Source organism: Sitophilus oryzae, unplaced genomic scaffold (genome assembly GCF_002938485.1).
Source record: "Sitophilus oryzae breed Bouriz unplaced genomic scaffold, Soryzae_2.0 scaffold_813_pilon_pilon, whole genome shotgun sequence".
NCBI classification, from domain to species: Eukaryota; Metazoa; Arthropoda; class Insecta; order Coleoptera; family Curculionidae; genus Sitophilus; species Sitophilus oryzae.
The window spans coordinates 2,674,231-2,702,105 of NW_022147432.1; the positions used below are offsets into that span (position 1 = coordinate 2,674,231).

General features: G+C 31.4%; 3 protein-coding genes across 4 annotated transcripts; 2 read left to right on the forward strand and 1 right to left on the reverse strand.

Moving 5' to 3' along the window:
* Window positions 1-5,214: 5,214 nt before the first annotated feature.
* On the reverse strand, window positions 5,215-27,695 carry LOC115889304. Its single transcript, XM_030909263.1, has 8 exons — window positions 27,468-27,695; window positions 22,842-23,070; window positions 14,779-15,162; window positions 9,858-9,992; window positions 9,641-9,789; window positions 6,735-6,886; window positions 6,492-6,633; window positions 5,215-5,374 (listed from the first exon to the last, which is right to left on the reverse strand). The coding sequence occupies exons 2-7, from the start codon at window positions 23,068-23,070 to the stop codon at window positions 6,534-6,536; spliced, it is 1,149 nt and encodes a 382-aa protein (XP_030765123.1). The 5' UTR covers window positions 27,468-27,695; the 3' UTR covers window positions 5,215-5,374; window positions 6,492-6,533.
* On the forward strand, window positions 15,142-22,732 carry LOC115889306 (calmodulin-A-like). Of its 2 annotated transcripts, none has more exons than XM_030909265.1 (4): window positions 15,142-15,277; window positions 18,856-19,058; window positions 19,118-19,239; window positions 22,391-22,683. In XM_030909265.1, exons 1-4 carry the CDS (start codon window positions 15,190-15,192, stop codon window positions 22,596-22,598), a joined length of 621 nt encoding a protein of 206 aa, XP_030765125.1. In that variant the 5' UTR covers window positions 15,142-15,189; the 3' UTR covers window positions 22,599-22,683. The 2 variants fall into 2 exon arrangements, with proteins under 2 accessions (XP_030765125.1, XP_030765126.1); XM_030909266.1 differs by having other exon boundaries at window positions 15,187-15,277; window positions 18,821-19,058; window positions 22,391-22,732.
* On the forward strand, window positions 24,246-26,045 carry LOC115889305 (cilia- and flagella-associated protein 298). Its single transcript, XM_030909264.1, has 4 exons — window positions 24,246-24,571; window positions 24,640-24,849; window positions 24,907-25,163; window positions 25,215-26,045. Exons 1-4 carry the CDS (start codon window positions 24,391-24,393, stop codon window positions 25,437-25,439), a joined length of 873 nt encoding a protein of 290 aa, XP_030765124.1. The 5' UTR covers window positions 24,246-24,390; the 3' UTR covers window positions 25,440-26,045.
* Window positions 27,696-27,875: the final 180 nt, after the last annotated feature.

Genomic DNA, 27,875 nt, shown 5'->3' on the forward strand with positions numbered 1-27,875 from the left:
AAGCACTATCACCACCGTTTAATACTCTAAATAAAGTGCGCAAGTGCTACCCTGTACTGGGAAATTTATTGATCTGTTTTTCGTTGTGGGAGAGATTTTCATGATTGTTTACCTTCATTATGTCATAAATTGTAAATTTGCTACAGGGTGTTATATATGCGTCAGGTATATTTTAAATGGAGCTGCAATCAAGAAAATTTGATGTTGATTCGATATTTCTATGCTTACCATTTTCATGGCTTATAGAAGGCAAAACTTTACTGATACAAACAGTAGAGAACTTTTCTTTAAAAAAGCTATTTATTTTATTTTAGGTACATAGGTTCATTATCTTAGGTGTCTTTTAGGTATTCTTTAGAGATATTAAAGGAATATAAATTTAAGCTGTTATGCGGACTCTTTTCAGAACGATTTATTTAATAATAAATTAATATTATTTGTTTGCAGAATTTATTTACAGATACTTATTAAAATTGGCGCCGGGAGGCCCATACTGAAATTTGTTAATAAAAAGTTGGTAGGCAGTTCTTTTAGTTTCAATTATCTCAAAAACTGCGACTTTGACTGATTTTGATGTTATTACAAATTTTGTTGCAAATATTATTCCTAATCTTAAATTAAAAACCGCGTTTCGCTAGCTACTGTAATTTTGGAGTTACGATTTTTTAAAATTTTTAACCCCCTCCCATACCCCCTTACCAACCCCCCACCCCCACCAAAAACTAATGGCCAAATTCTCGGGTGCCACAGTATTTTTGTGCCAAATTTGTTAAAATCTGTTAATTTGTTAATTGTTAAAATCGGTTTAGCGGTTTTTGAGTTATCGTGTTACAGACAGACGGGCAGACGGACAGATAGACAGACAGTACACCATCAAAATATTTTGTATTTAGGTCATTTATGATCCAAATAACTCACTTTGAGTGAAATTAAAAAAACTTTTTTTTGCCTACCATACCTGTTGCTATGGTCGGCTAAAAAGTATGTTTTAGTAATAGCCTTGTTTATATATTTTTATTCATATACAAGGGTAATAGTAAAGTAAAAAAATATTTAGTATATATAATTATATTATAGTTAATATACAATTTAAGGTAATGTAAACTAGTGTCTCGCTTCGTATCTGTAGTCTGTAGTAAGTCTGCCCCGCCGCGCGCCGTTGCTGGCTCTCGTTGTGTACCTCCTATTATGTAATAGATCACAGATCGAATAGACTAATTCAATGACTGTATTATACAGGGTGGTCCTAACTGTATTCCGGAAGCTTCGCCAGTATATTCTGCAGATAAAATTAAGTAAAAAAGTTCGTATAAATGTATGTCCTAAAATGCTTAGTTTCAGAGATACAGGGTGTAGAAGTTTCATTTTTATTTCGATTTTTTCTAAATAATTTCTGAAATAACGTCAATATTTGGATGAAAATTGGTGTCTGGGAGTTTTTTGACATGAGACATTTGATTTTGATGTCAGTATGACTCCTACTAGTAGAGGGCGCCACCTACGTGTGTTTTAACTGTTTTGAAACGTAATAACTTTTTGTCCGTACCTGTATAAAACTACCGAGCGAATAAATATACATCTTTGGAATTTTTTACGTAAAAAATATCTCTTTTTAAAAATCGCTACGAGCAACCGTTCTTAAGATATTTAGAATGGAAATAGTAAATACATGCCATCATTGACGAAAAATAAACACGTTGAGTAGATAGTTATTTCACTGAAATAATAAATTAGGGAATTTTTTTTAATTAATCATAAATTTTTCTGCAAAAAATGATGATAAAACAGTTTCTGTTGAACATTTGGCACAAAAACATTTCAAATTTATGATTTGAGTCTAATAACTATTTAGTCAACATGTTTAATTTATGTCAATGATGACAGGTATTGATAATTTCTATTCCAAATATTTTGAAAACCATTTTACTCGTAGCGGTAAAAAACGTCGTAAATGTATATTTTTTTACTCAGTAGTTTTATACAGGTACAGACTAAAAGTTTTATTACTCTTCAAACCAGTTGTTAAAAAATATGTAGGTGGCGCCCTCTACTAGTAGGAGTCATATTGACATCAAAATCAAATTTCTCATGTCAAAAAACTCCCAGACACCAATTTTCATCCATCGTCATCGACATCCATCGTCATCCAGACACCAATTTTCATCAAATCGAAATAAAAATGAAACTTCTACACCCTGTATCTCCGAAACTAGCATTTTAGGACATACATTTATACGAACTTTTTTACTTATTTTTATCTGCAGAACATGTTGCCGAAGTCCGGAATACAGTTCGGACCACCCTGTATATATTGTGTCAACTCCAATTCATGTCAATGTCAGGTCTCCAAAGGATGTTGATTCGATGTTTCGATGCTTACCATTTTCATGGCTTATAGAAACTTTACTTACAAATAATAGAAAACTTTCCTTAAAAAAACTATTTATTTTTAGTTTAGTTATTAGGGCTATTAAAGGAGTGTAATTTTAATGCAGTTATGCAGGCTCTCTTCAGAACCATTTATTTAAAAAACAAATTAATATTTTTTGTTGGAGAATTTATTTACAGATACTTATATTACTTTGTATCGAAAAAGCATGTTTTAGTGCTCTAGAATTTTTAATCAGTTATGTTTATATAACAAAGTTGCAAATCTATGTATTTGGCCTGACAAATAGAGTACAATGTATACCTTGATAAGAATTTCTGTTGTATATTGTTTACATACAATAGTTCAATGAACGAACGATTTCAAAAATGTAGGTCAATACGACAAAAATTATGCAATGTAGTAACCCGTTAAATATCGATATAAAGATGGGTAAATTGATAAAGATACGAAACAAAAAATGTTATATAGGTTTTGCATGGTTTAGAAAGGCTGAAAGGAGCGTATCTTTAAAATATTTTGTTGCATACATGCAGTGTTGCCAACTCTTTGAAATAGAATTTCCCACGAAGATGATCAAAATTGCCTCCTTTTTCCAGAAATTCCCACGGGTTCTCAAATCCCATATAGTATCGTCAACACAAAACAGATTATTTTTTTTAACAAAAAATTTAAAAAAATGCCAAAGAAATTTCGAAATATACTTTTTTGCCCCAAAAAAAACTTCTATGCGTGTTCCTGGAATCGAAATATACCATCCTTAGGAATGTTTGCACTGACCTATTTAAAATTCACCATGTAAGGGAGGGGGTACAAGAATAATGTCTGATGCTAATTTAATCATTTGAATCACCCTGAGAAATGCGTTAACGATAACTATTTTTTACGAATAATACATGAATTTAAAATTTCCCACGAATATGGTATTTTGGATTAAAATTTTCCTTTTCCCACGAATCGGGTAATTTCCCACGAGTTGGCATCACTGTATACATGGTGTCCGAAAAACGGAATGATGAAGTTGTAAGTAGTGATCAAGTTGAACTGGTGATTCAAAAGAATTGTCACAAATATCGGGGATGATTGCTGGCATTATTTTTAATTTAAAAACTTTTACAAATAATAATAGTCCTGGCTGACTAGCTGAAATGGTAGCAAAAAATAAATCACTTTGAAATTACTTCCCAACGAGTTAAGTTTGTTTTATGAAATTTTGTGGTCTAAATAACCATCTAAAGACACTTTTGTGAAAAATATGCAACGGCACTGGCGATTGCATTGTTAACTTTCGTTTAATCAAACCTTAACTTTTTTTCTGCAAAGACCGGTATTTCATTCACCGAAATTCATAAAGCCAACTTGATACGTTTAGGAGCTACTTCAAAATTTGATAATTAACTTATTAATTTATTAACTTTAAAATTTAGCCAGAAATTATCTCCCGAAGTTAGCAACTAAAATATAATTCTTTTAAATTTGAATTTGACAAATAGAAGTTTAAAGAAAAAAGAATTAAGTTAAAAGAATTTTAAAATTGTAAACTGGATGAGTTGCTTAAAATGATTCTGGAAGATCTCATTTTTAATCCACTGTATACCGAAAATGATGGTAAGTGCAAAGTATACTAAACTATACCGGGTGCGTCTCAAAAGTGGCTCACCCCTATAACTTTTTTATTTTTTCAGGTAAATAAACGAGATTTGGTATATTAGTATAGGACATAAATTAGGATTGATTGGTGTATTCAATTGTTTTTGGTCACTTCCGGTTTTACCGGAAATGACTACAACTTTTGATTTTCAAATGGCACCCTCGGTATTTTTTTACTTTATTCCATAGAAAATGACCTTCTGAATAGAATGACATATCATATGTCAACTTTAGACATTCTCGCTTATTATAAAATTGTATTTTAAAATTCAATCTAGGGTGCCATATGGCTATGTTTAAAACACTAATTCTTCATAAAGGAGCCTTGGAAAAAGAGATTCGATCGTCTAATGTTTTTAGTGTCTTGTCCTGGCCAGTTAGAAAATGCTCTATTCGTATTTTTAATCATATCTCAATTTTTTCAAATGGAACGAGGGTGGCTCATTAGCATATTTGGAAAAAGCATTTTTTTACGATTAATTATTTTTTTACGGTTAATGTGATACCACACACTTGGTATATTTCAAGTCAAATTTTCGTTACGAACCGCTTTAAGAAGTTTTAACTTCAAATAATCCATATGCGAAAATGTCAAAAGTTGACATATGATATGTCATTCTATTCAAAGTGACATTTTCTATCGAATAAAGTAAAAAAATACTGGGTGTGCCATTTAAAAATCAAAAGTTGTAGTCATTTCCGGTGAAACCGGAAGTGACCGAAAACAATTGAATATGTCAACCAATCCTAATTTATGTCATATACTAACATACCAAATCTCGTTTTTTTAACTAAAAAAATAAAAAAGGTATAGGGGTGAGCCACTTTTGAGACGCGCACCCGGTATATTTTTGAAATTAGCTAATATGTCTACCGGATGATTCTAAAATATGTGGGGGTTTCCATTTAAAAAAAAATCAAGATAGCGTCGTATCTGTCAAAATTGACGCTTAAAAAAAAATCAGATAAAAAATCGGCATCCTCGCGCAAAATTACATTAGAAAATCATACATGATGTGAAATGTCAAAACAAGGAAAGTCCTATGATTTTTTCCATACTAAAAAATCTACCCTATAGTCAAGATCTGAGGGAACGAAAATAATATATCATAATACTGTATTTCTTTTTGTTTATTATTAGGTTGAAAATAATATATCATAATACTGTATTTCTTTTTGTTTATTATTAGGTTCTGGTTACACTTAAAGAGAGGCGAACATTATATAAACGTATAAAAATGTATTTATATACTATATATAGATATAACTTAAAATTTAATAACACCTAATACTTCATGTAGGTTAGGTTAGGATGACCCTTTAGGAATTGAATATCTATAATAAAAAATGAATATAATAATAAAATGTATAAAAAGCAAATGATAATATGATAATAAAAAAATCAAAAAGTATATTATTACTTATACTTTTAACTTAATACAGAGTGTCCGAATATTCCGTGGACATAGAACTACTATATATTTTTGGAATAAATATGTAATAGTAAAAGTATAACACATTTTTTCAGATATTTTAACAACCGTTATTCCGATTTGAATGATTTTTGGTCTCTATGTTATGTTACCCCCACTCCTACATAAATTTTAGTATAAATACTTTCCAACTCAACCAACGGTCGATTTTTTTTGGTAAGTGATTCATCTAGTATTACTATTATACTACTTTTTTATCTTTCTTCCAAAACATGTTTTTATCACATCAGACTATGGAGGAGCATAAAATTTATTATGTTCTAATAATCTAGTTGGCGAAAATAGGGAATTTTATGTTGTATCATAAATTATATTTAACAATAAGCTTCATAAAAAGCTTAAAAATATATAAATTTTAAATTAATTAACGTTTGGGATTATTTTTGATTGATGCCCTATAACGGACAAACAAAGTAGTAGTTGTATTTTACGGAATATTCGAACTCCCTGTATATTTTTAGGTCTGCTTTGGAAAAATAAATTTTTAAAATAAGTTTTTATCAAAAATTCACAAAAAATGTAGTAAATACTACAGGGAATATTTTACGAAAAGAAAAGATGTCGTCGGTGGTGTTATATTTAACTAAAGTGGTTTAATTATTAACTAAGGTAGAAAATATTTATACTAAAACTTATGTAGGGGTGGGGGTAGTTTACACCCTTCCCGTACTTTTTCTTGATTTTTGTGGAAGTCAAATGTTAAAGCACTTAGCAAAACATAGACACCCAAAATCTTATTAAAATCGGAATAAGAGTATCTGAGAAAATGTATTTACTTTTTCAAAGTTTGATGCCCTCTAGCGGACAAACGAAGCAGTTTTAAGGAGGTAAATTGTATCCAATGAATATATTTTGATTCGAAAAACACTTATTAGTTTTATGTTCTATGGCTACGGAATATTGGGACACCCTGTATATTATTTTGGTAGGTTAAATAATTCTATTCATAATTTACCTACCTTAGTTACAACATGAACCATTTTCATAAAAATATTCGGCATTTAAACTGGATTTGGGGGTTGTAGAGTGGCATCTTGAGGACCTTTTGATTGAATGGTACTGTCATTAATAACTTCTGGCATTCCTTGTCCCAAATCAAACCTACAACAAATAATGAGTTAAAAAATACCATTTTTGATATATTAAAATAGTTATAAATGGTTAAAAGAAAAATATTTTTAGCATATTTGAATAAACCTAACCTTGAAAAATAGCACGATTCGGGAGAATATAAGCAAGGATTACTAGGATGACTGGATTCTGGAAACATGTTCCTTGGGTACATCATTTCTTGTTGATGAACTGGTCCCACGTTGAAATTTTCGTAACAATATGGAGGGCATTTGAGAAAATCCTGTAATGAGATATAAATTCTAAATAATTATTAATTCACGTGAAACTTTAACATAACTAGAGAGAGACTACTAATTTAATATGATATTATACAGGGTGAGTCTTAAATAAGTGGAAATATTTTAAGGGCTTGTCGATCTCGATAAAAGAAACAAAAGCAAGTAAGTCCAAAATAACCTTTTTTTTAGTTTAGTTATTTTACTTTGAAAATTCCTAAAAAAGATTTTTTTGCTTAAATTTTGAGAATCACTGGATCTTTTCTGGTTTTTGTTTATTGTAAATTTACTCTACTATCTATGTTGCTATATTATGAGGATATTATGTTTTTTTAACTAAAAATAAAAAAAAAAACATTTTTTTTAAAAATTCTAAATTTTTCAAATATTTTTCGCGAAAAAAACCTCGTAGTCGTGTTTCTGGGGTCGAAATATACTACCCCTAAAAATATTTGCACTTATTTAAGACTCACCCTGTATATATCATATATGTATAATATTATACAGGGTACTTTACGGTGATGACAGGTTAGACGTTTATTGGAATCAGGTTACAGGATTTTTTTGAAAATTTGTATACCAACCTACTATGGAGTGTAGTAGCTACCCTCATGACAAAAACATTTTCAACAAAATCACAATTTCAGCGTATCTACTAAAATTACAAATATGAGTTATGTGTTAAGAAAAGCCAATATTTAGGACGTGTTTAAAATAACCGATAGTACAGGGAGTTGAAAAAAAAATATTTTCACTTCTTAGAAAATTGCCGAAATCCTCTTTATTTTAAATTGAACCCTACGAACGTTATTGTTAGTTACAGCGCTTTCAGATGGTTAGGTTAGGTTAGGTTAGGATCCGTCCGCCATATACGTATTATTTAAAAATATACTCAGCCTAATCTCCAAAAAGTGAAGCCCAAACAGTGAAAGAGAAATACGGAATTCTGTATAGGTCTATTTCACCCGGATATTCATTTAACTGCGCATGCCTTACCTGAAGAAGTTTTCATTGGTCGGTGTTTTTAAAGGGAAGTGGTTGACTGACATTTCACCTAACCTTCAATTTTATTTATATTTTTATTATTTATAACACATTATCATGGAGTTGGAAAAATATCAAAAAATAGTTGGAAACAATAAACTAAACAAAATTACTCTTTTACGCGCACAATTTTTTATTTTTTATTTTAATAAAAAGTAATCCAAACAGAACTAAAACAACAATCAATCGGAGTTTGGCGCAAGTGCAGTTCAATCCATATCCGGGTGAAATAGACTTATGCACTTTTAATATGGAGCTGGGTTATGTTGTCTTCCTCTTACGGCATAGAAACTGCACACGGGGTTAAATAGGGAACCCTGAGTATATTTTTAAATAATACGTATATGCCGTTCGCGCGGATGTTTTTTCAAGATAGCCGTCGACGAACTCATCCGGACGGAGCATACGCGACCCATGTGAAATTGTTCATATAAACTCATGGTACTTGCTCGAAGTCGTGGACGCTCTGCTCTATCTGAAAGCACTGTTAAAAAATCAAACAACTAATAAAATTGTTTTTAAACGGTAGATCAAATCCCTCTCTATACATCAAAATTTCTTTTTTGCCATGTAGAGGCATTTAAAAAATAGAAATTCACAATAGTTTTTATTTTAAGCAAATCGATACATATACACATATCATGATTAATGTTCAAACTTTATAAATATCTGCACATAATATTAGGTATATCAGGGTGGTCCGAAAAATAAGTAAAAAAGTTCGTATAAATGTATGTTCTAAAATGCTTAGTTTTAGAGATACAGGGTGTAGAAATTTCATTTCTATTTCGTCTGGGAGTTTTTTGACGTGAGAAATTTGATTTTGATGTCAATATGACTGCTACTAGTAGAGGGCGCCACCTACATGTGTTTTAACTGTTTTGAAGCGTAATAACTTTTTGTCCGTACCTGCATGTATAAAACTACCCAGGGAAAAAAATATACATCTCTGTGACTTTCTACGTAAAAAATTTCTCTTTGTAAAAATCGCTACGAGCAACCGTTCTCAAGATATTTAGAATGGAAATAGTTAATACATGTCAGTATTGACGAAAAATAAACACGTTGAGTAGATTCACTGAAATAATAAATTTGGGAAATTTTTATTTTTTTAAATTAATCATAAATATTTCTGCAAAAAAATGATGATAAAACAGTTTCTGTTGAACTTTTGGCACAAAAACTTTCAAAATTATGATCTCAGTCTAATAAGTATTTAGTCAACCTATTTAATGTATGTCAATGATGACAGTAGTTTTAGTTTTATATACGAAAACGAAAGTTTATCGGACGAAAAGTTATTACTCTTCAAATCAGTTAAAAAATATGTAGGTGGCGCCCTCTACTAGTAGGAGTCATATTGATATCAAAATCAAATTTCTCTTGTCAAAAAACTCCCAGACACCAATTTTCATCCAAATATTGACGTTACTTCAGAACTTATTTGGAAAAATCGAAATAAAAATAAAACTTCTACACCCTGTATCTCCGAAACTAAGCATTTTAGGACATACATTTATACGAACTTTTTTACTTATTTTTATCTGTAAAATATGCTGCCGAAGTTTCCGGAATACAGTTCGGACCACTCTGTATATGATACCTATTCAAAAACGAAATTTCCATTGATAGTTCTTGGAGATAGATAGTAAATAGATAAGATGTAAACAAAGACGTTTCAACATTATAGTTAATAAAAATAAAAATAATGTTACTTGTTGGTTTTGTTCTCCATAGCATCCATCACAAGACATCCCGGGAGGTTGTACGCCGCAAGATACATAAGGCCAGTTAGTAGTGTAAACGCATCTAGGTTGGGGTTGAGGAATGTATGTAAGCTGTTGTCGACAATTAGTAGGAAAACCTTAAAAATAAAACACCATTCCCATTACAATTAGTTCTAGAATATACACTACTGTTAATATAACGCACCGTTAATATTGTTACAAATATTTCTTCTTTCTTGGTGAACAATGCTGCTAGTGCAGAAACTTCCGCATTGGCGTGCTCTTGTATGAAAACATCTCAGAAAAGGATATGTACTGGTAGATGTACATTGCCTTGGACCTAAATACAATGATGCTTATAAAACACTTAAAATACTCCAAATGTTCAAAGAAATATTCAGAATAATTGTTTTTAAATGTTTATAATTATTTCATTTTTGTTTCCTAAAATATTTTGATTAAAGGAAAATATGCCAAAGTCGGCAACGTTGTACCGGTCGAAGTTAATTACGTGACCAAAAGTTTATTTGGTATGAACTTTATATTAGAAAGAATAAATGATTTAATAAAAATGTTTTATGGAGTAGAGTACCTAATATAATTACAGTACAGGATCGGGTTTAGGGTGTTTCAACATAAAAAAAAAGTTTTTCTTATGCTGTTGAAAAGTTGAAAGTAAAATTTAAAAACAAAAATTTTGGCGCCTAGTGGCCTAGTAGAACCCTTAATGTTAATATTAAGGTTTGCCTCAATTTATTTGTTGTTTTTCTATTTAAATCACACGGATAGTTTTTTATTTTTGAATCTTAATAATTTCGGAATGGTTTGTTTCTGCAACAAAAATCAAAAGATTTATAGAAAATTTGACGTTCTACAAAAAACGTCTAAAGGTCAAAATTCCTCAGATCAACCGACTCAAAGATATCAGCGATCAAAAATAGCACCAATCGAAAATTTCAAATATTTTCCAATAAAACTACAAAAGAATATCATACTCGATATTTATATAATTTTTACTGTAAAATCATTTCAATTTTGTTAACCTATGACTGTAACCAATTTTTTTTGTTAATATATAAATATAAAGCTTAAAAATATCAAATGAATCAGTTTTGGCTATCTTTTATAACAAATTTATTTATATTTTATAGAATTTAAAAATTTGTCTAAAAATAAAATTCAAAGTTCCTTATTAAGGTGTACGCGCACTGAATCGGTACCAGTCCGGCGAAGGCGGTGACTCGACTATCGTAGATAGGTAGAGGTAGGAATCTGGCCTCTACAGGCCGAAATGTTTTAGTGGACGCCGCACAATGGATCGAAGCATAGGAAGATAGGGACATTGGCTGTTTTTGAAGAGTTCCAAATTTAAATATTTTTTTACATATTTGTGTTAAAGAGATATTCTAGTCTTGTAAAACATATACAGTATGTCTGTTTGTTATTTACTTATTGAGCATATGAGCACCATTTGAAGTAAATTGAAAAATCATTCAAATTGGTAGATAAAGAGTCTTACATTTGATTGTAATTTTAAAATGGATGTAAAAGATATTTGTTTGTTATATATAACGACTTATTAGAAGCGTTCTTGGGCTATAGTATTGGATTGTTAAGTTTAAAAAAAAGTGACACCAGAAGTGAAAAACTCATTTGTTTTCTATTTATGTCATTAAGACTTAAAAATATAAAGTTTTCTTGAATTACAAAAAAATGTAAGCGGATGTAAGGGGAGATATTACGTGCAATGTAAAGAGCCACCTTTACTAGCACATATCATAAAAAAATTGGCTGCCCCAAAGTGCCACTGCAAAAAATATAATGTTTTTAATGTCAAAATCCTTGAATTTATGCAATGCACGCACAGTGCACCATCAAACAATTTGTAATTTGCCGATATAGGTAAGTATATTCGTCGAAGAACATTGGAGTGGGACTGAATTACACTACAATACATAAGGCATATAGGTTGAAAGGCCCAGAAATGCTTTCGTTTTGGTATTCGGTATTCGGCAATTGAATTGGTATTCGGCAATTTGTCGAGTTTGCCGTGGACGCGCATCACGCGTTGCTTTGCAGAATATATTTACAATTTTATTTTAGATTTAGGGAGGAAATGGGTTTGATAGTCGATGTCGTTAAACAAGGATGGGGTACAACTATCGATGGAAACACTGCGAGAAGATTTTTCCGAAACTTCGAAAAGTCATAACAAATTACAGGAATCGATGATTTGATTGCTAGAAAGACTATATACATTATTCCAAGTTTTGGTTTCAGGAAAAAAAAATAAATGCCGAAAAGTTTAATAAATTTGCAAAAGAGACTGCAGAAGAGTTAACCTTTATGGATGGTATTACATGCCATCTTCTCTACACAAAATTTTGATACATGGAGCAAAAATCATCAGCAATTTTTGGTTTCCGATAGGGCATCTGTCTGAAGAGACCTCAGAGTCTAGGAATAAATACTTTCGGAAATATAGAGAATGCCGTTCAAGAAGGTCTAACAGAACTTTTGCAAATGAAGACATTTTACATAACCTTTTGTTGTCTTCCGATCCATATATAACTGATATGCGTAGCTGTGATAAAATTCATAGCGATTTAACAGAGAAAGCAATATCTCTTTTGTTATAATATTTTTGTTTTCTTTTTTATTTAGAGATTAGTTCTTTTGTGAGTCACCCTGTATATTTTGTTAACTATTTGGTACAAAAGGCCATATTAATTTAGATTTAACAGAGAAAGTAATTTCTCATGTGTTATAATGTTTTGTTTTCTTTTTTGTTTATAGATGAGCTCTTTTTGTAAGACCCCCGGAATATTTTTTAAAATATCTGGTACAAAAGGCCATATTAATTTAGATTTAACAGAGAAAGCAATTTCTTTTTTGTTATAATATTTTTGTTTTCTTTTTTGTTTAGATATTAGTTCTTTTTTGAGACACCCTGTATATTTTCTAAATTATATGGTACAAAATGCCATATTAATCTAGATTTTTGTTGTATTTATTGAAGTGGTACATAAAAAACAGTAAAATAAAAGTATTAATTACGAAATAAGTCAATGTCCCTATTTTCCTATGCTTCGATCCATTGTGCGCCGGCGCCGTCTATATGTACGATGATCGCAGTCGCTTTTGCTGGTCGGTCCGATCCGATGCAGTACGCGCGGAGCTTTACACTAACTAACCAAACCCCATCATTGTATTTTATTTAAAAAAATCGTAAAGTAATATTTTTATTGGAAAATACTTGAAATTCTGGATGATCTGATAAACTTTGACCTTCATACGTTTTTTGTAGAGCGTAAAATTTCTTATAAATCTTCTCGCGAGGATGTGGCGGAAACAAACCATTCCGAAAATATAAAAATTCAAAAATAAAAATTCCGTGTTATTTAAATGGAAAAACAACAAATAAATTGAGGCAAGCATTAATATTAATATTAAGGGTTCTACTAGGCGCCAAAATTTTTCTTTTTAAATGTACTTTCAACTTTTCAACACAATAAGAAAAACAATTTTTTATTTATTCTGAAACACCCTAATCGGGTTGCAGGCTCATTACGCTCACCGTATTTTTAACTAAAACTTTTTTTACGTATATTTACGAATAGGAGAATACACTTTTAACAGGGTGTCTATTAAAAAGCTGCCGCAACTATGTTTAATTAATAATAATAATAATTGATTTTGGAGACGATATTACGCTCATAAAATTTGTTGATCATTTATATGTCAAATTAATGCTATTTTTATTCTGTGCATGATGTTGTCAGGGTGCTTATCAAAAAGTTGCCGCAAATTGGGGTTAGGGCAATATGAACTACAGATGGGCATTTATAGCTCCTATAATAAAAGACTTAGGAATTGTATATAAGTGCCAACCTAAAATCATTAAACTATGCTAAAATATGTGTTAGCATGTATTTCAGGAAAATATTTTAACTTCTACAGGGCTACAGGGTAGTTCAAAAAAGTGCGAGTGGATCGGGATGATTTTTTTAAAATTTTTGATTGTTAATTCCCCATCTAACAAAGGAATAATACACAGGGTGTGTCATTAAAAAATTATCCCTATTACAGACGACATCACGCTCATAAAAATTTTTGATCATTTATATGACAAATTAAAGTTATTTTTATTCGGTGCATGTAGTCATCAAGGTTTCTATCAAAAAGTTGTCGCAAACAGGGGTTGCCACTGTTGAAAGTTTTTCCTACGGGCCTGGCAGTAGGATCTACTGGTGGGCATTTGCAGCTCCTATAATAAAAAACTTACGAATTTTGTACCTATAAGTGCCAATCTAAAATATTTTTTAGGATGTTATTTCAGGAAAATATTTAAAGTTCTAGAGGATGGCCCAAAAAAGTGTTGGTGGACCAGGATGTTTTTTTTTAAACGGAACACCATGTACATTATTTCTTTGTTAGATAGAGAATTAAAAAATGAATATTTTTCGAATTTAAAGTATTTAAAATTTTTTTACCTGTTTTGCAAATGCAAATTGCAAAAAAAATCATCCCCATTCACTCACACTTTTTTTGAGCCACCCTATAGAAGTTAAAACATTTTCCTGAAATACATCCTAACATATACCCTTGTCATATACTTTAGGTTGACACTACAAAATTCCATTTTCTATTTTCACTGCAAAGTTTTTATTATAGGAACTACATATGCCAGATGCAGTGTTGCCGGACCTGTAAGAAAAACTTTGAACTGTGGCAACCCATATTCTATCAAATAGTTGCGGCAACTTTTTGCTAGATATACCCTATATATCTATATATATATATACCCTTATAAATAACTTTAATTTGACATATAAATGATAAATTTTTTTTATTAGCGTAATGTCGTCTTCAAAATCAGTTATTATTATTATTAATTAAACATGCGGCAACTTTTTGATAGGTACCCTGTATTCTCCTATTCATAAATATACGTAAAAAATAAGTTTTAATTAAAAATACGATGATCGTAATAATCCTGCAGCCGGATCTTAGACTATAAAGGTACCTAAAGGTAAATCTATAATAAATAAAAATTATCTTCTGAAAAAAGCTTGGATATTTCGCCTCTGAAAGAGAATTGTTATAATATATTTGGAAATACTTACTAATTACTACACAACAACCACTCTTTCCTGCATCACTTGGTTTATATATACTACTGCTGCCATCCTCATCTAATATAGAAATGTTATTTTTGTTCGTATAATTTAAGTTGATAGGTATGTCCAGAAAATTCGTGTTGTTAATAATATTTTTCAAATTAATTACGGTAGTAATGTTGTGCTTTGTGGTACTATCTCGACCAGGTACCAATACCTGTCTCTCGGGTTTAGTATCAACAACTCGGATGTTCTCGTAGCAAGATCTTCTGCAACCGGATCTGCAAGACAAGGTTTGACATTCGTTGTGACATTGTCTGTGACAGCAGTGCTGGGAATGACATTGAACGAAATTGCTGCAGCAGGAATTGCAGCAACTATTGCACTGACCTAGAAATCAATTGTAAATAGTGTGTTATGGAGATAAAAGAGCCCAAGGCTGAAATAGATAAAAAAGTTGAAAAGAAAAATCCTATTGAAACACCGGGTTCTTCTAAGACTGAAGGTAGAGTTTTATATTTTTATAAAACTATGAGATCTTGGTTAGGGTTTCCATAAAGGCGTTTGGAAATTCCGGACAAGTAAATTCAGAAATCCGGACAAATGAACTCTGAAATCCGAACAAAATCCGGACGTCGCAAAAAAGAAACTATACATTTATTTATGAACTTTTATAGGATGCAAATAATAGCCCCGGAATCAACAAAATATAAACCAAAAAAACATTCACTTTCCAGGAGTTCACCAAAAGCGAAAAATTTGAGCGTCAAAGTATAGAAATGGGTACTTTCGAACATGCGTCGGTTAAGTAGAGCTGTGGCATCGTAGAAACTAAAATATTCACGTAACTGAGAAATTAATTCAACTGTTAACTGTAAAATATTTTACTAAATTAAATTGTTTTTGCGGAACAGGTTTCCCGGACGCTTTTCCAAATCCAGGCCGGACCGCCCCGGGCACTTTAAAAATCCGGACATGTCCGGGTAAATCCGGACTTATATGGAAACCTTAATCTTGGTAGTTAAAACAATACTGGTATTTACATTATAAGCACTTTTTTATTTGCTGTATTATTTTACATAAATTTTTCTGTTTTGCTACATGATGAAATATAGTACCGTATGATCGAAAAAAAATTGGCGCCAGAAGGCACGTATAGCCGCCCATATTAAAATATGTTAATAAAAAGTTGGTAGGCAGTTCTTTTAGTTTCAAAGTAAAGAAATTTTTCCATTTTTTTATCTCAAAAACTGCTATTGACCGATTTTGATGTTATTACAAATTTTGTTGCAAATATTATTCCTAATCTTAAATTGAAAACCGCGTTTCGCTAGCTACTGTAATTTTGGAGTTACGATTTTTAAAAATGTTTAAGCCCCTCCCATACCCCCTGAACCCCCTTACCAACCCCCCACACCCACCAAAAACTAATAACCAGATTCTCGGGTGCCACAGTATTTTTGTGCCAAATTTGGTTAAAATCGGTTTAGCGGTTTTTGAGTTCTCGTGTGACGGACAGACGGACAGACACCACGAAAATATTTTAATTAGGTCATTTATGACCCAAATAACTAATTTTGAGTGAAATTAAAAAAACTTTTTTTTGCCGATCTTAATAGCCTACCATAGGTACATGTTGGTATGGTCGGCTAAAAATAGCGTCCAGTTGGCTGAGAAATGACGATCGAATGACATTATACATATTACACATAACATAACCTAACCTAATGCCGTTTTTCTTTGATCATACGGTATATGATATCATTATATTATTCTATTATACAGGGTTATTTACTTCATACGACACGGAGTATTGTAACAAAATTATTGGATTTTTAGAAATTATGAGTGAGGACAATAGTTTAATAAAAGCTACAATTAAAAATTATTTTTATAAGGTACAGAGTGGCCCAAACAAAGAAAAAATATCAAAGTTATATTTTTTAAATGGAGCTCCCTGTATATTATTACATTTTTAGTTTCTACGATTAAAATAAAGGTAAATTTAATTAAGATTTATCGCACTTTAATCTTACTGCTTTTGAAATATTTAGCATTTTATGAAAATGCAGAGTAACATATTTTTTATTTAATGCTTCGTTTCTCTAGGCGTATTTAAGTTTTTAAAACCAAATATTGTACTGAAGTTCTTATATTTACTAAATTTTGTGTTGCAATAATAAAAATAATTCCACCTTATACAGAGTGTCTAAGCATTTATATTAAATAATTACTAATGTAAATGGCAGTAACTTGTTTAATTTAAATAGATCCTGTATATTTTACGTGAATCAGATGAAAGAATCAAAAATGAAAGAATAATTAAAATTATTATTACTGTATTTTTACAAAATCGCAAATATTTCAAAAACGGTAAGATTAAAGTGAAGTAAACCTTTATTTTAATTGTAGAAACTAAAAATGTAATAATATACAGGGTGTTCAATAGTTTCAAATTTTTCAAAGACTTTTGTTTGCAAAACAACCTGGTAGGTAAACGTGTTTCTTCAAACGCGTTTCAGGGCTGGTAGATCTCGATAAAAGAAACATATCTTTTATTTACCATTTTTCAAATAAGTCCAAAATATCTGAGATATTTTACGTTGAAAATTAAAAAAATATGATTTTTGGCCTAAATTTTGAGAATCACAGCACTGGATCGCTTTTCTGGGATTTCTTTAATTTTTTTTTTGTAAATGAAATAATTGTATAATTTATTTTTGTGTTTTGGAATTTTGATGTTCCTATTAATAATTATAAATAATATAACAAAAACTGACACAACTAATAAGAAATAATTAATTGAGTCAACAGCAATGAAGACTATGTTAACTATTTTAGAGTAGAATGTAGAATTAGTGGGAGAGGGGTTAATCACTGCGACCTTACAGATCTTACAGTCCCCGGGCTTTGACAAAAGCCAGTGTCTACGGTTTTACAGAAGGGTATTTCTCCATCTCCAATATTAGTCGTACAAAAGTTTATGGCACGAATGGTTGTCGTCTCGGTGCACTTAGTGATGAGGTGTTCTGGTATTTCCCCATTTTCCCCACAGAATCTGCATTCGCAAGATATTATGTTTTTTAACTAAAAATTGAAAAAATTTCCACATTTTTTTTTAAAACTCCAAATTTTAAAATTTTCTTTTCGCAAAAAAACCACAAACGTGTTTTTGGGATCGAAATATACCACCCCTAAAAATATTTGCACTTATTTAGACTCACCCTGTATAGGGCATTATACCGGGTGCGTCTCAAAAGTGGCTCACCCCTATAACTTTTTTATTTGTTTAGTTAAAAAAACGAAATTTGGTATGTGAATATATGACATAAATTAGGATTGACTGACGTATTCAATTGTTTTCGGTCACTTCCGGTTTCACCTGAAATGACTACAACTTTTGATTTTTAAATGGCACCCCCCGATATTTTTTTACTTTATTCGATAGAAAAGGTCACTCTGAATAGAATAACATATCATATGTCAACTTTTGACATTTTCGCATATGGTTTATTTGAAATTATAACTTGCGGTTCGTAACGAAAATTTGACTTGAAATACCAAGTGTGTGGTATCAAATTACTCGTAAAAAAATGCTTTTTCAAATATGCTAATGAGCCGCTTTCGTTCCATTTGAAAAAAACGATTTGAGCATTTTCTAACTGGCCAGAACAAGACACTAAAAACATTAGACGATCAAATCTATTTTTCCAATGCTCCTTGATGAAGATGGCACTCTAGATTGAATTTTAAAATACAATTTTTTATTAAGCGAGAATGTCAAAAGTTAACATATGATATGTCATTATATTGAGAATGTCATTTTCTATCGAATAAAGTAAAAAAATACCGGAGGTGCCATTTAAAAATCAAAAGTTGTAGTCATTTCCGGTGAAGTGACCAAAAACAATCAATCCAAATTTATGTCATATACTAACATACCAAATCTCGTTTATTTATCTGAAAAAATAAAAAAGTAGCGTGAGCCACTTTTGAGACGCACCCGGTATAGGGCAGCTATTATTAATTAATATATTATGATATATAGCATGGCTCATTATGATGTGTTTGTATATGAATTAGATGCACCCAAGGTTAATCAGCAAGAACCACAACAGAAAGAGTTAGATCCCGATGAAGAGCAGGCCAAAATGGACGAAAACATTGCTGAAATTAGGGAGGTGTTTACTATTTTCGACAAAGAAGGTATCGGCATGATCAGTACCAAGGAACTGGGCATGGTAATGAAAGCTCTGGGTCAGAATCCTACCGAAGCCGAATTGCTGGTGAAAAATATTTAATTCTGCGTTGTAGGTATGTTTTTAATATTTTCAAAAATTATCAGGATATTATTGAGGAAGTGGACATCGATGGTAACGGTTTAATCGACTTTGAGGAATTTGTAGCGGCTATGAAGAAGATTATGAAAGACTGTGATAATGAAGATGATATCAAGGCAGCTTTTCGGTTAGTGTTGGGGTTACCAGGGGCGCTATTCTGTACAGGGTATCGGTAAGTTACGACAGCTCTCGATACGTATTTGTATATAGTAAAAATGTGTTAATTGTTGTTGTCATAGTTTCCGATCAGAATCGCAAGTTTGTACCGACGAGGATCGGTATCTCTACCGTGCCCTTGTTAACCTCACGGTAGAAATACCGAGAGTCGTCGGTACAAATTTGTGATATCTGCCATAGGATCGATCGGTAACTATGACAACAATCAACACATGTTTACTATATACAAATACGTACCGATAGCTGTCGGTAACTTACCCATACCGACGATTGTACAGAATAGCGCCCCAGGGTTCCCGCCTTTTGTATTTAAAAAATCAGGACAGCACTAGTGCAATGTTTTTTCTTAAATGTAAAATTTTATGTGCCCATCGGATTTTGAATCAATATTTTATGCCTTTTTGCGTTAACTTAAAAATAAACTATTTGAAATTTATTAATAATAATTATGTAAAAATAAAAGAAAAAAGTTGAAAACAAAATGAGTAAACAATTAATTAAATCTAAAACTAGAACAAACCCTAAAGAAAATCAAAAGTTTTAGCTGTATAATCTGTATAATTGGCTTTATTAGTTTATTTAAATATTTTTAAATTAACATTTTTTGGAAAAAAAAAGACTAATTCACTACAATACACCAAAACACTTTAAAATATAACATATATACCGTATGATCGAGAAAAAACGGCGTCAGCGGTGGCTATGAAATGAAGATCGCTGTCATTTTGTATGTAAATTTATATGGGAAATGTCATCGATCGTCATTTCCCAGCCAACTGGACGCCGTTTTTATTCGATCATACGGTACTTAGTATACACAAGCATAAAAAGGCCTCAACCTTTACTTTTAACACTGAAGACGCGTTTCGTTAACCAGCTTAGCATCATCAGCAGATGATGAAAACTGATGGTTAGATTCAAATTTATGGTTAGCGAAACGAGTGTCCAGTGTTAAAAGCAAAGTGTTTTGGTGTATTGCGATGAGTTAGTGTTTTATTTTGCTGTTGTAACACCAAAGGTTCCAACCCCCAACTGTAATGAATATTTTTTATTTGTTTTGTTGATGTAATAATAAGAGCCTTGTCATTTTTCATAAAATCCAAAAATTCTTATATGCGTTATATTAAAATTGAATGAGAGTACCGAGTGTAAAAGTTCCTTGTTAATGAGCTTAACTAAACACCTATTTCTAGCGTCTGTCTACTTCAACTTCTTCTTCTTCTAGTGCGAATCCATTAATGGATGTTTGCGATAGCATTTTCCATCACTTCTTTATTCCTGGCGGTCGGTGTTTATTAACGACTGTACATCGTGTAGGCCTGTCCACTGTCTAACATTTCTCAGCCCAAGATATTTTCTTCCTTCCGATACCCCTCCGGCCTTCGATCTTGCCTTCGATTAACAGATGCAAGAATTGATATTTGGGGTTTTGCATTATGTGCCCTAGGTATTCGGTTTTTTTCTTCTTGATCAACTCAAACAATTCGCGCTGTTTTTTGACACGTCTCAGAACTTCCTTATTTGTTAACCTAGCCGTTCAAGGTATCTTCAGAATTCTGCGATATAGCCACATCTCGAGAGCCTCTAGTTTATTAATGGCAGTTGCTTTCAATGTCCATCCTTCCATACCATGAAGGAGCACCGACTACACGTAACCATCGCTTAACGAATCCCAATCTGAGGTTAAGGTGAAAATCAGAACAGACAAGTACTTTTCGGAACCTCAAGAATGCCTGCCGAGCTTGTACGATGCGACTTTTAATTTCCTTGTCTGATGTCCAATCTTCGGAGAGCCAGATGTCCAAGTAGTTAAATTTATCTACCCTTCCTGTGGGCCTTGTATTAAATGTTATAATAAAGTTTTTAAACACATCTGAATTTCTGGATATTATCATAAATCTAGTTTTCTTGATGTCTATGTTTAAACCCATTGCTTTACTCTGTTCTACTCCTATCTTGACCAGTTGTTGTAGATCGTGTATATTATCTGCATCTGCAATCAAGACCGTATCGTCGGCGTAGCGAGCGGATGTTATTAATCCACACTCCGTTAACTTTGACTTCCATTTCCACGTCCTCTAGAGCCTCTTGGAAAATAGCCTCTGAGTACAAATTGAATAGGAGTGGAGAGAGCACGCATCCCTGTCGCACCCCCTTCTAACTTGTATGGGATTGGATATGGTATTGGTCAATTTTATTTGTGCTGTTTGGTGCCAGTACAAGTTTTCGATGCATTGTATGTCTCTTTGGTCTATATCAAGCCTTTTCAGTAGCTGCATTAATTTGTGCTGTTGCATGCGATCGAATGCCTTTTCGTAGTCTATGAACACAGGCACACATCCTTTCTCTGATCGTAGCAGTTCTGGACAAGCACATGTGTTGCAACTCTCGCTTCCCTTGTACCTAACCCTTGCCTGAACCCCATTTGTGAACCGCTTATTGTGTCCCTTTCACATTTTTTGTAAATTCTCTGGTCTATGATTTTCAGAAATATTTTTAGTGTATGGCTCATCAGGTTGATAAGTGTATGATCTTCACATTTTCTGGCATTGGACTTCTTAGGCAGGGGGATAAAAGTAGAACGCAACCACTGTTTAGGGTACTGACCTGTCTCATAATATATACTGTTAAATACTTTATGTAGTGCTGTTATGCCTCTTTTATCTAGGAGTTTAAGGATTTCTGCAGGAATTTCATCTGTTCGCTTTGTTATTTTTAGAATTAAGTATGGCTTTTTCAATCTACTTCAACATCATACGTGAAAATATATAAATAACAACTTTAAACAATGAAAGCTTATAATTTACTCTAGGTTTAAAATTTATTTTTTTTATCTATAATTTTTATATCCTTTTAGGCAAATTTCCTTTACGCAAGTTTTATTATCGAATATTCATTAAACAGAGTATCAAATTAATAAACATGTATTTTTAATAATAAATTTTACAATTTTATTGTTTAATAAAAACGTGGCTATTAAATAAATAAAAATCGGGACATTAGGGCTTTGCGTGGGGACGCGGGATGGTCCCGACAAAATCGGGACGGGTGGCAACCCTGGGGGTTAATCTAACCATGTTAGTTGTTCAATATTCTTTTAGGGTTTTTGACAAAGAGGGTAAAGGTTATATCTCGTCAGATGATCTACGCGATATTATTGTAAGCTTGGGAGAAAAATTTACTCAAGAGGAGTACGACGAAATGATCAGAGCTGTTGATTTGGATGGTGACGGGCTAGTTACTTTAGAAGACTTTATGGAACTCATGTTGACCAAGGGCCCCGTCACAAAACATAACAGTCCATATTAAATTTATTAAAAACTGAAAATTGTATATGAAATTCAGTCTTAAGTACGTATATCTATTTATATTTTTTCTCTTGTATAAAATTGTCGTCTTTATATTAATATCTATCTGATAAATATTTAATCCATTTTTGGAAATATATTATCAAAATTAAACAATTTCGATTTTTTTATTAATTTTAGTCATTCTCCTTATTTAATACAGAGGTATAAAAGTTTTTCTTTAAATTCTTTGTTGCCTACTTACCTCCACATGTACTATACTGACATTCGTCACAGTTGCATTCATCGCAATCATCTTGATATACACAGTTTGACGAATACCTCTTCATTCTCGCTTGAACGCATTCAATGTAGGTGCCTTTGTTGTAGGACTGGCATTTTTTTTCGTGGTATTTCTTTTCCTCTATACAGCTTTCTGAACACACCAGTACTGCCATCGACATATATATTAAAAATATCCATGTCGACTTCATCTGACAGAAAAGATTGGCTCTCTATATATTTTATAGTAAATCTCAAATTTCAATTCATCTTCTAATTCTCTTAAGTTCGGTGTGTCATAAAGATTTTTTTAATAATCCTTCATAATATTTTTTAATGACATGAACAGAATGTGAGTGCTTTTATTTTAATTTGTCCCATTATTAACTGACTATATTTTTTTATTTTTGAATATAGAACATTCATTATAAAAGGAAATTATAGGGTTTTTAATCAAGTTTTATTGGTTATTAGCAATAAACTCTCAAATGTCACAGATATTGCTATAAAACGAGGTGTAAAAATGTGATTTTTTAAATGAGACACCCTGTATATTATAAGGGTAATAGGGAACTATACTGATTTGGTCATCGAAACTGTGCGGTCTGGATTTTAACGTGTAAGACAGTGATGTAGACAGCTTAATGGAAAATCAAATGTTTTAAAAATAGATAAAAATTGGGTCGATACGTTTCTTCTATGCGGTATTGCCAGATTTTCCAACAAAATTTCAAACCGAACAGTAAGCTTTTACGAAAAATATTGCATCTAGGGTTGGAACTTTATTTTTCACTATTAGTTACTCATTTTACTAGAGCTGTAATAGATTATATTTAGCTTAGATATATTATCTTCATTTCAGTAGTACACATAAACGTTTTTAAAATAGCTCATATTTTTCTACACACATTTTTCTTACAAACGTAAAAAATCGGCAACACTGAATGACGCTTTTTGATTTCGCCTCTCTGTCTATCAAAAGGTCATTTATATTATTCTCTGTCACACGTATTAAAATCCAGACACATAGTTTGAATGACCAGCAGGGTTTAAACAAGGGTAATGATAGCACACTCCAGAAATCACAATAAATATGCTATCTAATACACTTCCGCGGTGTCCGCTATTAAAAAAAAATAGTTGATTTTAATAACTGAGACACTTCACAGAGTATAACAATTTTGATAACATGCCATAAAATGTAACAAAGGTCATAATTTAATTTTTAAATAAATAAATCTCTGGAAACATGTTTATAGTTATAGCACAAGTCAGTTAAAACTGGAAAGAAATTAAATGAAAACACTTAACATTTTATAGAATAATTTTTTCTGCAACGAATCACCCTGTGCAATAATATTAATGGCAAGTGAAATTATTATTAGTAAGTGTATATTTTGCTATGGCAATGTATGGTAACCATGACAAAAGTGTCAGTCATATTGATCAAACTAGGGACTTCGTTCTTTGACTTCGTTGATCAATCTCTTTGAAATCCAGTGTATTTATTTAGGCGTGTTTTAATAATAAGAATGGTAGTTATTCACATAAAAAATAAAGATGAGAGTCAGTTTCTTTACCAAACATCACTGGCTACTTCTGTAGATGACTTAGTTAAAAATGTCGCTCAAATATACAACGGGAGGTTGAAAATACAAAGGGTGTGCATGGAGATGGAAGAATTGGCTAAACATGGTACCCTATACCCTCCAGGTATACAGTTTTTAGTTATTAGGTAACAAAACCTGAAGTGCTAACTACGTTTTTGTTAAATTTTACAGAGATTCTTGGCTTAACTGACGACCAAGTTGAGGAACTGAAACTAGTGGATGAATGGGGCGAGAAATGTATCCCCAGTGGTGGTTTTATTTACAACAGAGATGAAATAGGACGAAGAAATGGAAAACAGCCCAAAAAAGAGATGCAAGAAGTCTTAAACAAAGCAATAGCCGATGCTAAAGAGATGATAAGCAAGAATATAGTACTACAAGGTTCTCAGGGCCCCTGTATATTTGTTAACATATTTAATTTATTATTTTATATTTCAGGGAAATGTTTGACGATGAAGACCGTTCAAGAAGCCCTAAATCTCCTAAAAGGAGCAGTTTTGATCGTATATCCCATGAAATTACCCCCGCATGATGTGATACGTATGGAGTTCGAGAATATTGAAGATCTTAGTGGTACCCAAGCCTCCTTGGATATTGTCGATCCAGCTACAGCTCAAATGTGGTTTTGTGGCAAAGAAATGTACAGGGATGGAAAAACTGTAGGGGATTATGTAGGGAAAATCGAAAATTGCAAGGTACAATTCAATTTAGTATTTTTTTAATCTCCTCATTCTTTTCTGGCTTAGGTGATTATGAAACTGTCAAAACGTGGTGATGGTGCACCCGCAAGAGAACCGATCATGTCGGAAGATCAGAGGAAGCAAATCATGATGCACGCTTACAGAAGACAGGAAGAGCTCAAAAAACTCGATCAAGATGAAGATGACAATTATCTAAATTCTGAATGGGCTGACAATTCTAATTTAAAAAAATCATTTCATGGGTTGCACAACATTTCTTGGCGACCTTAATATTATGGCGATCCATAATATTAATTAGTTTTATAAATACAGGGTAAATTAGATTTACCTGACGATAACAGAGTTTGCAAAAAACACATTAGTAAAATATTACTTTTTGTAAGTGTTTTCATAAAAATAATTATTGAGACAACCTCTCTGAATTTTGACTTTATACAGGGTGGTCTTAAATAAGTAACAATATTTTGAGGGCCGATAGATCTTGATAAAAAAAACATATTTTCTTTTTACCGTTTAACATATTTTCTTTTTACCGGTTAAGTCCAAAATAACGGAGTTATTTTATTTTGAAAATTTCCAAAAAAAAATGATTTTTTGCTCCAATTTTGAGAACCACTAAATCTTTCTGGGTTTCCTTTCTTCAAAATTTAATCTACGACCTATGTTGCCACATTATCTGTAAATTATATATTTTAATTAAAAACTAAAAACATTTCCATAATTTTTTTTAAATTCGAAATTTAAAAAAAAATCGCGACAAAAATCTTATAATCGTGTTTCTGGGATTTAAATATACTACCTACTACCTCTAAAATATCTGCACTTATTTAAGACACACCCTGTATAAAACATATAGAAGGAAAAGTTTTGTTTAAAACCTTGTGTAAAATAAATTATTAAAAATTACAGAGTGTTTTATTTTGGATTTCTTTTTATACAGGGTTCGGCAATAGTGCGATGGGCATCTGTAGCTCTTATAATACACAACTTAAAGTAATTAGTATGTACTATAGGATGTATTTCAGGAAAATATTATAACTTTTAAAGTGTGAGTGGATTGGGATGATTTTTTTTTAATGGAACACTCTTTGTATTATTGCATTTTTGGCTTTCTTTCAGATCATTTTATATGATCCTAAGATATGAGTAAATATATTTCGATAGTTTCAGAGATATTAATAAATAAATAAAAATATATATAAAATAATAAATTTAATTTAAATAAGATATTATTTAAACTGTCCTGAAATCAAAATTATATTAGGAATTTACTTTAGATGGTCTATACTTAACTTTGCTATAAATATCGTAATCTTAAACCATACAGGGTGTTCAAAATTCTTCGCGAAACTTTCAAAAATATGAAATAATTTTTCTTTGTTTTTTTTTAATAGAACATATTCTTATTATATGGAGACTTAAAAAATGAATATTTTTTGGTATTTAAAGTATTTCCAAATTTTTAATAGTTTTGCAGATACACGCAGTATTATTTTATATGGCTTTTTCAACGGTAAAATACTAGAGAAAAATTATTGGGTGGTTTTGATAAAAATTTACTGTGGAAAATGCCATATGAAATATAAAACCGCAAATATCTGCGAAACCGTTAAAATTTTGAAAAACTTTAAATACAAAAAAAAATATTTTTTAATTCTCCATCTACTGAAAAAATAATATACAGGGTGTTTTATTAAAAAAAACGAAGAAAAAATTTTTATTTTTTAGAAAGTTTGGCGTAGAATTTTGAACATCCTGTATGATTTACGATTACCATATTTATAGCAAACTAAGTACAGACTATCTAAAGTAAATACCTAATATAATTTTGATTTCAGGACAGTTCTTGTGTTTTTAATAATTTTTTTAAGAAAGGCTGAAAAATGAATCTTTTTGATTTATTTAGGTACTAATATTTCTGAAACTATCGAAATATATTTACTCACATCTTAGGATCATGTAGAGTGATCTAGAAGGAAGCTAAAAATGCAATGGTTTACAGAGTGTTCCATTCAAGAAAAACATCCCGATCCACACACACTTTTTTGAGCTACCCTATATAAGTTAAAATATTTTCCTGAAATACATTCTCAGAGATACTTTAGGTTTGCACTTAAACAAAATTCTCAAGTTATTTATTCTAGGATCTCCAGATGCCCGACGCACTACTGCCGGACCCTGTATATCTGAGGAATTATCCGAAAAGTTTTCTTTATAAATTTAAAAACATTCTTAAATATCAAAAAAGTTTTTTATCGCAAAATAATAAATACGCAAAATAGCTAGGTATACGCTTACCTTTTATTCTTTATGTATGTATCAAATATGTCTAAAAACGGGCACTACTACTATTAAATTGGCTGTCTCGACGGGAACAAACCAGCAATAACGTTGGAAAGAATTATTTATATATGATAAGGGAGGAATGTTTGTTTAGCGTAAAAAATTTGAAAAAATAGACCTATGTAGGGCATGCGATGATTACAAATAAAAAACGAGTCTGCCGAGTTTTGTTGATGGATTACACAGGCGCCATGTCATATTTTTTTGGAATGATAGTTTGCTTGACATAGTTTTCTTTGTTGCAAAATTCACCAATTAATCGAATAAAAAAGCTGTCTGATCGGCGTGGAAATGACATTTTAGTTTGAGCTTTGATTGTTAGTCCAGTAAAAGAAGGTTGAACCAAACTGCTTAATTCGTCGA

Coding starts and splice junctions, on each gene's coding strand:
- LOC115889306 (XM_030909265.1), top strand. CDS start 15,190: ATGGAGATAAAAGAGCCCAAGGCTGAAATAGATAAAAAAGTTGAAAAG. Junction 15,278..18,855: donor GGGTTCTTCTAAGACTGAAG/GTAGAGTTTTAT, acceptor TATATGAATTAG/ATGCACCCAAGGTTAATCAG. Junction 19,240..22,390: donor GATATCAAGGCAGCTTTTCG/GTTAGTGTTGGG, acceptor ATATTCTTTTAG/GGTTTTTGACAAAGAGGGTA.
- LOC115889304 (XM_030909263.1), bottom strand. CDS start 23,070: ATGAAGTCGACATGGATATTTTTAATATATATGTCGATGGCAGTACTG. Junction 6,887..9,640: donor ATGGAGAACAAAACCAACAA/GTAACATTATTT, acceptor ATCTCATTACAG/GATTTTCTCAAATGCCCTCC. Junction 6,634..6,734: donor GAATCGTGCTATTTTTCAAG/GTTAGGTTTATT, acceptor TATTTGTTGTAG/GTTTGATTTGGGACAAGGAA.
- LOC115889305 (XM_030909264.1), top strand. CDS start 24,391: ATGGTAGTTATTCACATAAAAAATAAAGATGAGAGTCAGTTTCTTTAC. Junction 24,850..24,906: donor CAAGAATATAGTACTACAAG/GTTCTCAGGGCC, acceptor TTTATATTTCAG/GGAAATGTTTGACGATGAAG. Junction 25,164..25,214: donor GGAAAATCGAAAATTGCAAG/GTACAATTCAAT, acceptor TTTCTGGCTTAG/GTGATTATGAAACTGTCAAA.